General features: G+C 42.8%; 1 protein-coding gene across 3 annotated transcripts in view; it reads right to left on the reverse strand.

Annotated features, from left to right (window-relative positions):
- The window catches only part of SETD3 (SET domain containing 3, actin N3(tau)-histidine methyltransferase), a 71,504-nt gene that overhangs the window by 58,775 nt on the left and 1,029 nt on the right, over positions 1-11,700 (reverse strand). For all 3 annotated transcript variants that reach the window (XR_002892857.2, XM_024130976.3, XM_024130974.2), the window contains exon 2: positions 100-209. Coding sequence is in view for 2 of the 3 variants with exons in the window: in XM_024130976.3 (XP_023986744.1) it covers positions 100-202 (103 nt within the window). In the remaining variant the exon portion in view is untranslated. The remainder of the gene's footprint in view (positions 1-99; positions 210-11,700) is intronic.

Raw genomic sequence — 11,700 nt, forward strand, 5'->3', positions numbered from 1 at the left:
TCCTGCTCCCCAGAACAGGGACTCCCACGCGGTGCAGGGGTGTGAGGAGAGAGACACACGTGTCCCACACAGAGGCGGGAAGACCAAGCCGAGACTTACTCTGCAACAGCTCACTAGTTAGGTTCAAGGTTTCCTTCGGGGACACGCTTGCTGTAGCACCAGTGCCTGATTTCTGCGTTTTTACTCGACTCTTCTTACCCATTTTCTGACTACGGAGAAGAAAAAGAAAAAAAAAAAAAGAGAAAAGCATTACATTTCCAAAGAACGAAACTGAGTAATAAAACGTGACACAGCAGCGGCTCAGCCTTGAGACATTAAGATCTTACCTCACAGGTGCCATATCCTGAAGTTTCCTTCCAGAAAAAGCAACGTGTAACAAATACTAGTATTTGGAGGCACTCAAATGTGAAAAAAAAATTTGCTTTGTGGTCTCTGGAAGAAAAGTTCGTTCCTTCTCACCTACAAAAACTACAGTAGGAGCAAGTTTTCCTCTAGAATGTTTTTCAAATTACACAGACTTCATTGTATATCCTAGTATTCTGTGATACTACATAGATAAAAGTTACATCTACATTCACGTATCACAAACTATCACATGGCCACAAAAACCTATATATTCTCTCCTCCCTCTGCTTTAAAAGAATAAATTCCCATAAAGAGTAACTATATCATAAGCAACAGATTAGACTCTCTAGACAAATGCTGAAGACATTTTAGAGATCAAAGAAACTTCAGAGAGCTAATTCAATTCCTTAATCTTGTTTCAAGGAAAATCCAAAGTACCTTGCCCAGGGTTTCACAGGAAGTCGACGGCAGACCCTACCCTCAAAAGAGGTCTCCACTGCCTCCCAGTCTGGCACTTCAACCACCCTGGAGCCCTCAATGGTCTAACACATAAGAAATGGCCAGGAGATGCCACAAGCAGACGAGACAGTGGGACAGGGGATGCACCGATGGACGCTGGGCAGAGATGTTTATAACATCTGTCTGAAAACATTTTATAGCAGTGAGTCAGGAGATGTGTCTTGAAGAAAGAAAGGGACTGGGATGTATGAAGAAAGGGTGGGCAACTCAAAGGCAGGGCAGGAATGAGGGAAGCACATGGCAGGGCAGGGGGCACAGCACCCCAGGTGGAGAGGTCTCTGTGGGGAGCGGTGGGAAAGAGGACCCCCAGCTGCAGGAGGGCTGCAACTGTTGCCCGAGGACTTTGATCTGAGCATTCCTCCTAAGACAGAAGCGCTTGAGGATGACAACCCAGGAAGATGGAGAGAGAGCCCCCCAGAGAAGCGACTGGAGCCATCCACACACTAATGAATACCACACACCGCGGTGATGCTCTGTGGAGCCCTCGCCAACAAGCTACAATTAATCTCAAGGGAGAACCAAAGGCAAACTCTGACCTACTTGTTTTTTACAAAGAGAAATGACTATTGTAGTGTGGAGAGCTGTGATGGGACAAAAGGTTGAAAATGCATATTCTCCCACAGTCTAGCTGATCACTGATTCCACTGCAATGACTCCATGCAAATACAGGCCATGCTAAACAACAGAAAACAGCATTCTCTTAAAGGGCTATCTTACGTAGCTTCTCTGATGCGTCTGATGCATGAAGTGTACCTTGTAACTTACGTATCTAAAAAGCCTTCTAAAACACAAGAGTGGAACACATAGTGCCAGGCACCCTGGAACAAAAGCGAACCCGTTAACGATACCTAAAACTTCGGCAGCAAAGAGAATTAGTTATTTTGAGATCAAAAGCAGAGGGAAAAAAAAAAAAAGTGTGGGGTGGGGGGAGCAAGCGGAGGAATGGTTTAAGCACCTTTCCTTAAACTCAAGGACTAAACGAGAAGGAAGCTCCCGTGTTTACTCGCTCACGGCTGAGAGCCCTGGACAGAGCACCTGCCGCTCTTCTTTGCACCAGGCCCTCTCCACATCTACCAACGGTATCTCTGCGGAGGACCAGTGAACTTGACCTGGAAACAACTAAGACTACCAGTAAGCCTGGAAAGTAAGGCTTTAATCAGACTTCCAAATATAGCTTGGCAGGAAGAACTGTGAGGCCCGCCGTCAGAGATGGGCTTGCCGGCCTCTCCCTGCCAGCGTGACCTTCTGTGTGTTAGGCGCCAAACAACTCAAAAACATCACTCAGACAGGAACTCCAAGACCCTTCCCTCCTCTTGGCAGGCCTGGGGCACAGTGAACCCAAGGCAGTCGCGCCCCCCGACGCCAGTCCCCCCGGCGCGAGGACCCGAGGGCTACGAAACAGGCTTCTTCGCTCTGCCTGCAGCCCCTTCCCCTCCCCCCCTCCCCCAGTCCTCCCTCAGGATCCCTCCCACTCCCGGCCCTCTCTGGCATCTAGACACCTGTCCTGAGATACCGATCGTTAACTAAAACAGCAGCGGTAGTGACCCTGTGTGCAGTCCCCAACCTCTGCCATGCACTGGGCTAGGATCATCTCTTCATCTGATCTTCCGGACACTCCTCAGTAGGTATTAGCCTCATCTTTTAGATGACATTCTCAAAAAGGTGAAGTCCTCCATCTCTGTCCCAGGTTAGAGGAGCAGCTAGAACTCAGGCCTGCCTGACTCTAAAGCCTGTGCCCGGCCACTGCCCCACTGCTCCTGTGACATGGAGAGCAAAAGCACAGGGCTCTGCAGGGAGCAGGAGGGCGGACACGTCTTCCAGACCCGGCACCAACAACGTCCAGCCAAGTGGCAACACCCCTGAGTATCTCGGGCCACCTGCTCATCTTGAATTCACCTCCTGCTTAGACTGTAAGTGTCCTGCGTTCTCCCTGCCCAAGCCCACCACCCCTGCCACTTAAATATGCCCCCACTGAGTAACAGGTACAGATATACAACACAGGTGAAACTTCAAAACACATCAGGAAATTAGCACCTGGGAGAGCAGCTGTCCTTGAACTTCATACACATGAAATTGTACAACATGTAGGCTTCCTTTGCTCAACGCAAGGTCTTTCCACGGCTCTAAGGTGACACCCAACCTCCCCAGCACAGCCCTCAGGGCCCTTTACTGCTTCACCCCATTTTACTTGCCCGGCTTTATTCTTCCCATCACCCCTTACACAACACAGCTCTAGGATCTGCTCTTGTTCTCCCCTTTTTCTGAAATAAAGCTACCCTCTGCTACCCCTGTCTCCTCCTGGCAAAATTTTTCACATACTCAGTCAAAATGTCCCCCATGGCCTTGAGGAAATTCCGGGCTCCTCCATGCAGCCCTCACTTCCATGCAAATCAGTAAGAACGGGTCAAGTTCGAGGTGATTAACAGATGCTAAAGGCTTGGCTTACCTTGAGATCAGTCTTTTGGAATTCTCTTTGGACTGTTTCCCTCCCACAGGGATATAAGCCCTAAAGAGAGAAAGCAGCTTGCCCCGGTTAGACAGTAAGAATCTTCCAGGAGGCATTAACTCGCTTCTCAATTAAGGAGGGGTAAGGAGATGGCTGTCCTTGTCCCCAGGGGATGTACCTCCCTGGGGTACAGGATCCTAGGTCCAGACCAGCTCTTAATCTGTTCTACCCAGAAACTGGGCTGACAGTGACCTCACCCAGGAAAGCCTCCAGTCACCTGGACCCACTCTGTCCCAGAGCTCCTAATAACTCAGCTCCCAGCGCACTGAATCAGAGGCATGTCCTCAAGCCTTACGTGTGTGGTGGAAGAACTAACGTTTCTGGAGGGCAGGGGTTCTCTGTACCCAGTTCTATGGCCCAGCAGCCGTTTTTCTGAACTTTACAGCCGTCCATGGCTATAAGATTCATTTGCCTCTGGATTCGAGATGGTTTGGCACCAATTCCTCTCATATTTGGGTGACACCCTACCTACAAGTACCTCAAAGGTGGTAGCCCCGCATTTACTTCTTTTCACCCCACAAGGCATCAGGCCCTCCTGCCCCCCCTCTGCCGGCTCCCTCGGCCCTGCGCCACCCCCGTTCCACACGCTGCCTCTTCTCTGCGGCCTACGTGCCTTCAGCCCTTGGTGAAGGTGTCTGAGTCTTGACTCCAACCCCAGCTCGCCGACGGCCCCCTCCCCACTCCACACCCTGCAGAGCTCAGCCCTGGAGCCTCCACGGCCTCACGCGCTGTAGCTGACATCACTTATGTGCCTACCTCACCCACTGGTGTGGGTTTCTGTCTTGTGGCAGACAAAACCCAAAGCTTCCATTTCTAAATTATCTGTAGGGTCTAGTATGGTGTCACGGACACAGTTGAGGGTCAAATATTTGTTGAATGAAGGAAAATCTTATTTGAATTTACTCCTGTTACTTATGGGTAAGATTTATTTCCCATCACGATAGTAAGATTATACAGCAAGGAACCATTTTGATATATTCTCCCACCAGTGACAGAACAGTAGCCAAAATGAAACATTTACTTAATACTTAACTACTACTTCTAAGAACTAGGATGACTCTTAAAAGTCAAAACATAAATTTATACATATAAAATTCACATTTAAACAATAGTTTCCCTTGGGAAACCATAGTTTGTTGTTAGAAAAGCTTTAAGATATTAAATTTCATAAAAGAATCTCTCCAATAAACACAAACTGAATTTTTAAGGTGTTTTTGGTCTCTTAGAAAACAACCAAGCAGGAATAAATCCGTTTCCAATAGAAATGCAAGAGCTGCTACTCAAGCACGACTTGAAGCTCCAGGGGCACTTGTGACTGGGGGCACGAGCATCTGTACGGCTCTCTGCGCTGGCCAGACACATTCCCGCCACAGCCTGCAGAGGCCAGTGGTGACCACAGGCATGGCAGGGGGCTCAGGCATGGCTGACTTGGCCAAGAGCCCACAGCCAACAAGCAGCGGACCTACGGCTTCAACCTGAAACCCTGTGTTACGTCCAGCACATTCACAACTAGACAAGGTCTCCTGCATCCACGTGCCAGGACCACACCAGCCGCTGCAGAAGATGACCACAGCCAGATGAGGGACAGCCAGCCCTGCGGGCCTCAAGGATGAGGAGGTGAGGACCCAGGACTCAGCCTGGATAACTCCTAAAATGTGCGGGCAAAGTAACCAAACAGAGAGGGGTAAGGAATAAAGCACAGGTAATGAAGAAGGACTAGATGTTAAGATTCAGTCTGAGAAAGTGTTAGAATCCAGGCTGAGTGGTTTCCTAAACTCAACCCCCTTCTGCCTTTTTTAGCTAACAAAGATTTCCCCAACTTCATGGATTTAAAATAACTACCTACCCTGTTCATTTATGATTCAAAAACTTGTTACATACAATGAATAATTTTCATTGTGAGTTCAGCTGAATCCGGGGCTAGATTCCAAGTTTCAACAAATGAAAGAGCCAAATAGGTATCCTGAATATTCTTAGTGCTCTCAGTGGAAAAACACTGCCTATTAGTTTAATTCATCAACTTCCTACAAAGACCAAGTATTTATCTTCAATATTTATTTCAAATATGTATATTAGAAAAATACAAAGATGTGCTAAATTAGATAGGTGTATGCACACACAAAGTTAAATTCCAAATTTTAGCCAAAGGTACGATGCTAAATGAAAGATTTTCTTCCCCCAAAGTGTAGATCGAAAGCAGGTATAATTTCCAAATTCTTAATGAATTATCTGGGGGAAACAAATACACAGTAAAAAAGGACTTAAACAATACTTAAGACAAAAGAAAATAATATGCAGAAAAGCAACAGGATTGACAGGCGAAAGGATTCTACAGTAAACAATTACAGAGACAGTCTTTCAAAGAAAGGGGCGTCTATAAAAAGAAACAGCAAGCTAAGAGTTCCACACATATCTGCACTGCTTCACCATCAAGATATTTTTAAAATCTACAAAATCCTCAAAATCTGGCTCTTTATAACACCATAAACTATTTAGCAAGTCCATCAACAATCTCTCCACCTAAGAGATACAACAAACTTTAGAAAACAGTAAAATAGATGGCATATTCAATTACTATTTAAATTGCTAACTAATATGCAAGGGTCATCTGTAATCAACAACCACTTCTGACCAGTGAAGTGATTCTTTCACACATAACCTGCCTAGGTGAGGAGAAATAAGAACAGTGCATTTAAGGAACTTGGGTGATGGGGTGGTGGGCGTGGTGAGGGGGATACTTAACCCATTTTTACAAAGTATACTTCACACCTACTGAACAGACCCAGATGGAATTCAGCTGTATGGGGTTTTTTTTTTCTTTCCCCCAAAAATTCTCAACGGGAAGAATGTATATTTGCGGTATTCTTGAGTTGCTTTCAACTAAATACAACTAGAATAAACATTTTTGATTATACTTATTTGGTAATTCACCCAGAAAACCTTAGCTCAAACCCGGCATTTGTTTTTCAATGTATGCTGCATCTTCCCAACTTTACAGCTGGTTTGACTAAGGGAGAGAATGGTCCTAGGGCTTCCTCCCACCTCAGGCTCCCAGCTGTAAATGGACTTGAAGGGAGTGTGAAGCCTGCCTAATCTTTTGGAGGAAGAAAAGAATCTCACTAAAATACTTCGCGGGCCATTAGGATCAGATTACTACATTCTGAATTAAATACACAAACTACAGGATGATGGCCTAGGAAAATGAAAGCACTCCCAAATTGAAAAGCATTTAACTGTGCTAAGTTCTCTCTCCTACAAAAACTGATGAAGCATACATGGTCCTTGCGTTGGTACCATGTTAACTGAAATACTGGAAACACCTCTCTTTGCACAGTAGGGGGATCTAGTAACAGGGTCAAGCCTTACTAACTTATACAGGTTCAAGTGGCTAACTAGCATTCATCATTCCAATCTCTATCAAAGGAGACGCTGATGTGTCACAGCTCAAAAGTACCAAGAAGTCAGGGCAAGCAGACAGGCAAGATGGTGGAATTAATTTCAACTCAGTAGCTACATACATACCAAGATGAATGTAGACCTACAAGCTGCATGTAATTAAAATTTCAATCTTTATACAGAACAATCTGGGCTGTCATATATAGATAGATACGTAGATAGATACAGATATACACAAACTTGAGATTTAAACTTGCTTTCTACAATGTTTTTGCTATATTTCCACTAATACACATGATAATTTTAGAGACGCTTAAACCATCTTTGATTGACTTTTCAATACGTAATAGTCAGTTTTAAACTGCTATTGAATTAAGTTGTAAATACACTTAAAATGAGGCTCCTATTTAAAGGAAGTTGCAAAACAAACGCTTCATAAAGCAAAGAATCATTCAGTATCATGAATAACCATTTCCTATTATAGCTTTCTAAAAGAAAAAAGAAAAATGTTAAGGATGAAGGAACTGCTAGCTATAATCTGTCAAGGAATTACTTTCAAACCACCCACATTCCTCCCATGAGGATTCTAGAACTGTGGAACATCAGGTTTGGAAGAGACCTCTGGGGCTATCTGTGTTAACCCTCAAGCCTGAACATCTTTAAAATAAAGGTATCTAACATTATGTAGCAGGCGTGGTTATCAAAGTGCTTTGCTCTCCACTGCCAAATTCAACCCAAGGAGATGAGTCCCCAACTTACTGTGGTTCACGTTAGGATATTTCAACTTTAATACAGATGGTGCAAGCGCATACACATTCAGTAAGTAGAAACCTTGAATTTTTATCTTTTCCCAGGCTAGTGATATGCAGCGCGATACCCTCTGGTGATGCTGGGCAGTGGCGGCAAGCCTCAGCTCCCCGCCGGTTACACGGAGCATGAGGGTAAACAACGAACACACTTACAACCCTTCTGAACAGACAGCCATTCTGTTTTTCACTTTCAGTGGTGTTCAAAAAATAACATGAGATATTCAGCACTTTATTACAAAACAGGCTTTGTGTTAGATGATTTTGCGCAACTGTAGGCAAATTAAGTGTTCTGAGCGCTTTTAAGGTCGGCTAGGCTAAGCTGTGATGTTTGGTACATTAGGTATGTTAAATGCATTTTCGACAATGATATTTTCAACATGCTATCAGGATGTAACCCCATCATAACTCGAAGATCAGTATAGCTAACACTGCCTTACTTTTCTACCAGCCAAGTGAATGAGTGAATTCATGCTTGCATTCAGTGCACATTTCTTGAGTATCTAATATGAAATGCAGGGATAAATGAGACGTGGTCCCACAGTCTTGAGGATAAGGTGGTAACCAACTACACCCTTTGTTACGTAAACTGACCTTCAGCCAGATACATGTGCTACATTAAACAACTTGAGTTTTGGAACCTAAATGCAATTACTCATGCTGTCACGTTGTTTGTTTCTGGGCTGCTGAACCTGTGTGTGCCCTGGGGCAGGCCCCCAACATGACCGTCTTCATCATAACTGCATCATCAGGCATTTCCTATATCAGGAACTGAGGTAAGCATTTTACACACTAGACAAAGAAAGATATTATGCCCACTTTACAGATGAGAAAGTTGAAGTTTAGTGAGGTTAATAAATTTATGCAGCATGACAGACAGTTGGTAGCAGAGCCGCATCAGCACAGCTCGATGTCAAACGTCACTGATGCCCAACAGTATTTCATGGATTCAGTGCAAAACCAACCCCCTTAGAGAGGCTCTGCAGGTTCATTATCTCTGAAATTCAAAATAACAGTATTCCTCTGCAGCTGTAAAACACCCCATGCAAAGCCTTTACCCCTCTGGCCTTTTAAAACTATAGTCATTACACCGGCCTTGTCCAAAAACAAAGGAGTGGCCTCAGCTTAAATCTGGGACATGAACAAAACTTCCAAATTTTATGATAAAGGCAACCTTCATGAGTATTTTTCAACACTAACCCTTACTTTCTCTTAACTGTGCTTAACAGAAAACTATTGATACTGAAGAGTCAGGTCTATTTTCTGAAATTGAAACCTTTAAACCACTTGGTCATAGCATTTTTAGACCTTGTTATGTTCTAATGAACTGTATCGTAAACAGTGGAAAGTGAAATTCAGGATGGTAGATAGGTAATAAGGCTAAAATACTGCATACTTATTAAGACTTCTATGTAGACACCTGCTTATCTAATTCTCTAGACAATTTTTTAGTCCTTCTAAAAAACAGTGAAAGCACTTTTTCCTGCCCTGTCCCTCTGGCCCCCGTCCCTCTGTACCCCCATTATTCAGCCTACGCATGTAAGAGGTTAAAATTTTACCCCGGCTTGGTAATCAGTATCACTCAGCTCCCTTTCAAAATCGTAACTTCAGAGCTGGACTTGTCTTCCATTGCCAGTCAAGAGTGTTTGGACTTATCTTGATTATTAATTAACTTCTACTTGGAAAGGACTTGAATAAGAAAAAAATTTTCAAAGTCTTAACTTTGGTATTTGAATTTTATAATCATTTGGAATCATTTTTCTTCCATTCAAATATATTTCAGTTGGAAATTGTCAATAGCTGTGTTTGTACCTCTGGTCTTACGATCTGTTTACTTCTAAACCTAGAAGAAACTCCCAAATGGAAATGGAGTCTACACAGCCAATCTGTGGCTTGAGTTACTGAATGAATTTAACAACAAAAAGGATTCTATTCCGTTAATCAACTTTTTTCCCATAAGACTATTAAAATGACATAGAAAAAAAAAAACAAGTCTCAACTCCTTTGTAATAAAATAAATATAGTATGTGTATTAATATTTTGTTAGAAATTTATTTTTACTTTGTGAATAAATATTATGTAAATTATATTTGCAGATCAAAATATTTAACAATCTCCAATTTTATGAGTAGGAAAATGAGATGACATAAGGAAATCCAACGTACAGAAGTCAATTTTTCCAAGTAAGGTACACTTGTATATGCAACAAAAGTGAAAACCAGAAAAATTTAAAAGCAAGGAATCCTTAATCTGACACCCTTAAGTGCTTAAATATGACTCAGAATGAACTGATATCCAAGATAAACACTTCTTCAACTGTAGCAAGAAAAAAAGGATGCACAGCAAATCAAAATATTCTGATTCTTATTCATTGAGAAAATAAATTAACTGGCCACAAGCAACTTCCAAAGTACCATAAGAATAAAGATATATTCACTCTTCACTATTCTGTTAAAAATGTTTAATGCCATAGTAATAAATGATACCATTTCCTTTGTGCGGGAACAAAATCTAGGTTCCACTCCGAGGACTGAGGTACATGAAGAGAAAACACACTTGAAACTCTTCCTCCCTACTACTCACAGAAGCCAGAGAAGACAAACCAGTTTCTAAAGATAAAAAAAAACCTCCCAGTGATAGATATTCATCAAACTACACCAAAAAAGATACAGTATTATTAGTTACATTTCTAAAAGCTACTGCAGATTAGTGATAAGAAAAAAGGAGACTATGTAATTCAAACATTTTGAGAGATTTGGAAAGCTTCAAACTAAACTGACATCTAGTAAAAAGAAAGAGAAACCCTGAGCCAGGAGGTAAGGTTTTCATTCATATTTTTACTAAAATTCCACAAGCCACAAAGCAGGTACCTGGTTCCCATTGAATTCAATGATTATCTGCTACATATTTACTGCGAGCAGACTCCAGCGTACTGTAGATACTCTCCTCCAGCTGTCATCTCCTTTGCCATTCTCTTCTGTATCATGAGAGCGGCAAGTTTTAAGGAAACGGTTGTGACCAGTTATCAGGGCTCTCAGAACAAAACAGTTTTCCAGGGGTTGAACTTTAGAATGGAAAACTATTTCAGTACAACCTTCACAGCTCTCTCAGTTTCCAGTGGCTTCTAAAGCAAAGGTTTAATCGTCACTGAAAACGGGGCCTAAGTGTTCAGCAAGTGTTACTTTCTTCCTGACAATCTTATTGCACTCCTATCGACAGACCTGAACAGAAACTTTATTTCTACAGCACACGTAGACATAAATGTTTTAATCTGCGAGTCCAACACCATTCCTATTCCAGGGATCACTGGAGAAGAGATGAGAAGCAGCAACCATGTTACTCGTTCAGACTAGACTTTCATTTCAGACATTAAGTTACAATTCTGAATATATATAAAAGAGGGCAGACAGGAAGGGGTAGCAGAAGGAAAACCCGGGCCGTTGGGGCCCAATAACAAGCTGTTCTGAGGCTCTCTTGAGAACTCGGCTTTTCGAATTACTTTCCTAGGCCCGAGAAAAACTCCTTAAAATCCTGGAACTTTTCCAAACTATCAATCACAGCAGCCCCAGCAACTAATCTGCTTAGTTGAGACTGCAGACATAGTAGACTGTATGGACCCAATATATCATGGTTCAAGTAAGTCTTGCCAAATTTTAAGGGTACAGAGGAAAGCTGCGTTTATTTTGCTATATTCTTAAGTTAAATTCATTCACTTAAAATGGTAAGAACCTTTCCAAAATCATTTCTGGTTCCTTCAGTTTTGAAATAGCAGTAGGGTCGTTTTGGAGAAAACAATCGGGGAGGAAGAGGTTATCATCTACACGTGGTAAAATTCAAACTTTTCAGTGTCCAGTTCCGCCGAACGCATACAGCTGCTGTAACCACACCACAACCAAGTTCTGTGCAGATCTATCACTAAAGGGTTAACTCTTCGGAGGCAAAATTCACCTGTCAACATACTTTAAAAAGGATTTTTTCTTTGAAACATCACCTCCTTCGTTTGGAAATGCAAAACATCACCTCCTTCATTTAGGATCCCAAGTGATCCTACACCAGTCAACACACGGCAGGGGTAAGCCCCCCCTCCCCCGCAGCAAGTGGCGCCCAACGCTAATCGGCTCCTCCCCC

The sequence above is a fragment of the Physeter macrocephalus genome, chromosome 11 (assembly GCF_002837175.3).
Source record: "Physeter macrocephalus isolate SW-GA chromosome 11, ASM283717v5, whole genome shotgun sequence".
Lineage (NCBI taxonomy): Eukaryota > Metazoa > Chordata > Mammalia > Artiodactyla > Physeteridae > Physeter > Physeter macrocephalus.